The sequence below is a fragment of the Phascolarctos cinereus genome, unplaced genomic scaffold (assembly GCF_003287225.1).
Source record: "Phascolarctos cinereus isolate Bilbo 61053 unplaced genomic scaffold, phaCin_HiC Scaffold_4;HRSCAF=312, whole genome shotgun sequence".
NCBI lineage: Eukaryota > Metazoa > Chordata > Mammalia > Diprotodontia > Phascolarctidae > Phascolarctos > Phascolarctos cinereus.
In genome coordinates, this window is record NW_027555847.1 from 217,620,585 (window position 1) to 217,624,876 (window position 4,292).

The 4,292-nt window shown below is 38.6% G+C and overlaps 1 protein-coding gene across 1 annotated transcript; it reads right to left on the minus strand.

The window, feature by feature from the left end:
* Positions 1–1,038: 1,038 nt before the first annotated feature.
* Positions 1,039–3,406, minus strand: LOC110202494 (cation channel sperm-associated targeting subunit tau-like). The gene has a single exon (XM_020978677.2). It carries the CDS (start codon positions 3,404–3,406, stop codon positions 1,538–1,540), a length of 1,869 nt encoding a protein of 622 aa, XP_020834336.1. The 3' UTR covers positions 1,039–1,537.
* Between the last annotated feature and the right edge of the window lie 886 nt (positions 3,407–4,292).

The following is a 4,292-nucleotide window of genomic DNA, read 5'->3' on the forward strand; positions in this document are numbered from 1 at the left end:
CATTTTATACCATGGATCCTTTGAAATTGTCTTAGATTATTGTCTTGATCTAAGTAGCTAAGTCAAAGGAATTTTCTTAAAGCAGGGGTCTGACCATATCACTCTCAACTCCAATTGCTCCCTATTACCTCTAGGATTAAATATGAAACCCTTTGGCACTTGATGCTGCTTACAGCCACATCTCTTTCTACCAGTCCAGTCTTCTTCTACATTCTGCTATCAGCCATGTACTCTATGATCCGGCCACAGTGACCTACTCGTTCCTTACACATGACATGACATTTTCCATACCCATACCCTAACACTGGCTGTTTCCCATGCCTGGAATATTCTCCTTCCCTCACCTTCATCTCTTAGTTTCCCAGGCTTCCTTCAAAACAGCCCAAAGCCCACCTTCTGCAGGAGTCCTCAGCCCTCCAAAGTCCCATCCCCTCAGGTTACCTTCTGTCTGCTCTTTTTACTTATTTTGGGTCTTTTGATTCTACATGTTGTCTGTCCAAGTATTTTCTAAGCTCCTAAAGAGCAGGGACTATTTTTGCCTTTTTTTTAAATGCATCATAAATATTTGAATTTCAGTGAAAACAACTCTAACAAGATGAAATTTTGTAGTGAACTGCTAAGAGGACTGACCCATATACATTTCATTAGTAAGGAGATTCATGATACACTTCATACCATTCTTGTACTTCTGTTTCATATATGAACTGTTTAACAGCTGTAGAATATCGTAAGTGATTGAATTTCTTCAAGACTTCTAGGTCTTTTTTCTAATTATATTCCTCTAGACCTGGGTTTGTAACATTTACATGAAATAAACCTACTGAAACCACCCATGGGGTTTTAAATTTCCCAAAGCATTCTTTCAATCATTTGTTAAACTCTGATGATGACCACTTTATAATATGCTAGGCCACTTCCTTTCAGATTTTTTTTTCACTAATTCCCTTGATATTCTTAACTTTTTGTTTTTCCAGGTAAATTTTGTTATTATTTTTTTATCTCTATAAAATAATTTTTGGTAATTTGGTATGGTGCAGAATAAGTAAGTTAATTTAGGAAGAATTGTCATTTTTATTATATTGGCTAAGCTTACCCATGAGAAATTGGTACTTTACCAGTTGTTTAGATCTGTCTTTATTTGTGTGAAATGTTTTGTAATTGTGCCCATATTGTTCCCGAGTTTGTTTTGGCAGGTAGACTCCCAAGTATTTTATATTGTCGACAGTTATTTTAAATCTTTTCCCACTCTTACTGCTGGACTTTGTTGGTAATACACAGAAATGTTGATGACTTATGTGGGTTTATTCATTTGTTAAACTCTGGAGCAGTATTTGGTCTTATAAGATTTTTGAATGGGTATCGGTAATCATCTGGGCTTCTTCCCCAGTCAAACCTTGCTTTTTGCATTTGCTTTTTCAAGATGCTTAAATGAGGTCAAATGCAAATCTTCCTTTTTATTATTTGAAGAGTCCTGGCTGGTGTCTACTGGGTGCTCCTCCAAGTCCAAGTTCCCTGTCCTCCATGATAGTTGGTGCCCTCACTTTTCTTCCTCTGCGTTATTCTTTTCACCTATTCCTTCCTTGTACTTTTCCCTTTCCTCATCCTTGTCTTTAGCTTCATCCAAGTTAATATCTTTTTCAAACTTATCTTTTTTTAGCAGATCTTCACTTGAAGGTAATTCTGTAGCTTCCTGCAAAATATTAAAGGAAACATGTCGAGAAAGACGCATCCTTGCCACTGCTTCAATGTCTTCTTTTAGCTCCTGAAGAAATTCTGAGCTCATTTTGCTTTCATGCTTTAAAGTTTGCCTTTTTGTTTCTAATTCAAGTTCATCTGTGCTTCTCTTTTTTCTAAATGGGCTTAAAATGATACTTTTCAACTTTGTTTCTGACTGAATTAAGTTTATTCTTCCTGGGCTTATATGGCTCTGTTTTGGTTTTACTTTTGGTGAAGCCAAGCCTGTGATCCATCTTTCTGACATTTCTCCTTTAGGGCCAATGTTTTCACATACTAGTTCATCTCTTTCATCTATAGAGTCTACACGAATTTCTTTTTCTCTTAATGAAACAGGAGGTAAAGGAGAAGGAAGGCTTTCATTTTTTGTTTCAGCATCTCCTTGAAGATTTAAACATAAATCTGGAGACCACTCTCTCATTTCTGCCAGTGGCAGCCTCTTCTTAAGTTCAGGTGTTTTGATAGGAAACTCAGATAGAAGAGGTTTAACCTCTTGCTTTTTTAGTGAGTATTCTAGTGTCTGGGAGAAACTTGCTAGAGGTGGAGAATCATGCTTAATAAATATGGCATCATTACCATCAATATCATTAGCGTCTTTCAGGTCTGTTTTCATGCGAAGAATTTGGTCTAAATATCTAGATTTCTCTTCCCATGTTTTCAGATTTCTGTATTCTTTCTTCATTCTTTCAAGTCTCTCTCGAGGTTGTTGCTGAAGTTTTTCAAGTCTTATGGGAGATGATGAATGAGTCTGTTTTTGCTGCGTCCCAACAGTAACATTCAGGTCTGGCGATAAGAAGGCTGGATATTCTATTAGTTGTGGTGTGATAACATTTGTTAGAGGGTCTGTTCTTTCTGCAGGTGGGGGGATATGCATAAACATGGATGGCTGAATCAACTTCTGAAGTGGTTTTAACTGATGTGAAAAGCCATAACCAAAGTTTCCATAGGAAAACATAAATTCCACTTCAACCTTGCAGACAATCTGGTTTCTAATCCTCATAAGAAATTCTTCTGTGAAGCATCCCTTCTGAATTACTTCATAAAGATGTAAGCCAAAACTTCCCAATACTACAGGGTATGCTTTCAAATGATCAAATTTCATTAGCTCCAAATAAATCATATTCCTTCCATCATCCTGCCGTCTTGGAACCTGTACAGAGAAGTATTTCACTTCTTCAAACTTAATTTCAGGTCTATTCTCATTATTTTTACAATTCAAGGAATGAGTTTTAGTGTATTTCATGATCTTGTTTACAGTGATGCGAATAAACAAATTTGTGAAATGCTGTAAGTTGGTCATAGGTGAAAAATGCCTGCATCTTCTTATATGGACAGCTAGGCAGCCAACGACATCACCAAGTGGAACCAAAGCTGGTACAGCCTGTGCTACATCTAATTCTTGATCCTCACTTCCTTTAATAGTTTTTCTCAGCATGTTCAACAGCTTTCGGCCTGTACTCTCCTTACTGTCATCACTGATAAGATCAATCCTCGTGGAGGATTGCTGAGTGGAGGACGCCAGAGACATGGAGTCCAAATTTCTTGTTTCGGCCATGTTGTCGTTAGCTCGGCTGTCGCTCGTGCGAAAAGGAACCGTGAACGGCGAATGAATTTTGGATTGCTGAGACTGACTAAGCTCCGAAACTTTCTTTTCCATCTGGCTCGGCTCCATCCCGCCCCCCTACCCTGGTCCCCTCAACCGACCGCGGTGGCTCGAGCCACCTTTAGCTTCTGAGCTCGCGCTGGGGGACATGGAGGGGAGGAGAAGAGGGTTGTCCTGGGCACTGAGCGCAATCGTTGGTAGTAGGATCTTACTCACTGGGCACTGGGGTTGGGGTGAGGGAGTAGCAAAGCTCTTGTTGCTCACAAGCTGGGAGGGGCTTTGCTTTTTTCCCTCCCCAATTAGCGCAGTACCTGGCACATAATATGAACAAATAAATGGTGGTTGATTTATTGGACTGATAGGCACAACACTTGCTTTCTTTTTTCTTTTTAGGCAATTGGGGTTAAGTGACACTTGCTTTCTAATTCTGATATATGTTCTATTAGTCTATAAGGTCCAAGGGGAAAGGGCTCTTGTGTTATTCTTTTTAATTCCCACAATGCTCCATAAATGTTTCTGAATTAGTGACCTTAGGCAAGTTATATATCCTTGTATTTTAAAATATATCCTTATATTTAATTTGTTTTCTTGTTTTCTAGTATGTGTGTAAGAGGAGGAATTGGTCTCTATCACAGATAATGAGGTACTAATGTGTTAAAAAGGTGTCAACATTCTACTATCCATCTATAGAGTGTGAACATCTTTCTCAGATGGAATCAAAATGGGGCAATGTCATTGGCTAGGTAAAAATTAACCATGTCCCCAAGAATCAACAAAAAGCTGAATTCAGTCCATTCAAGACCCAGAGAACTTTTGTGGAATGTGATCCTTGTGTGTCTACCAGAGTACACCAGGGATTTATCTCTTCTTTTTACCTTCTATCAGCCATGGAGCTTAGCAACAGAGCCATTTGTCCAATAGGAGACATTCTATCCATCAGTTTTGGAGTTCTTCA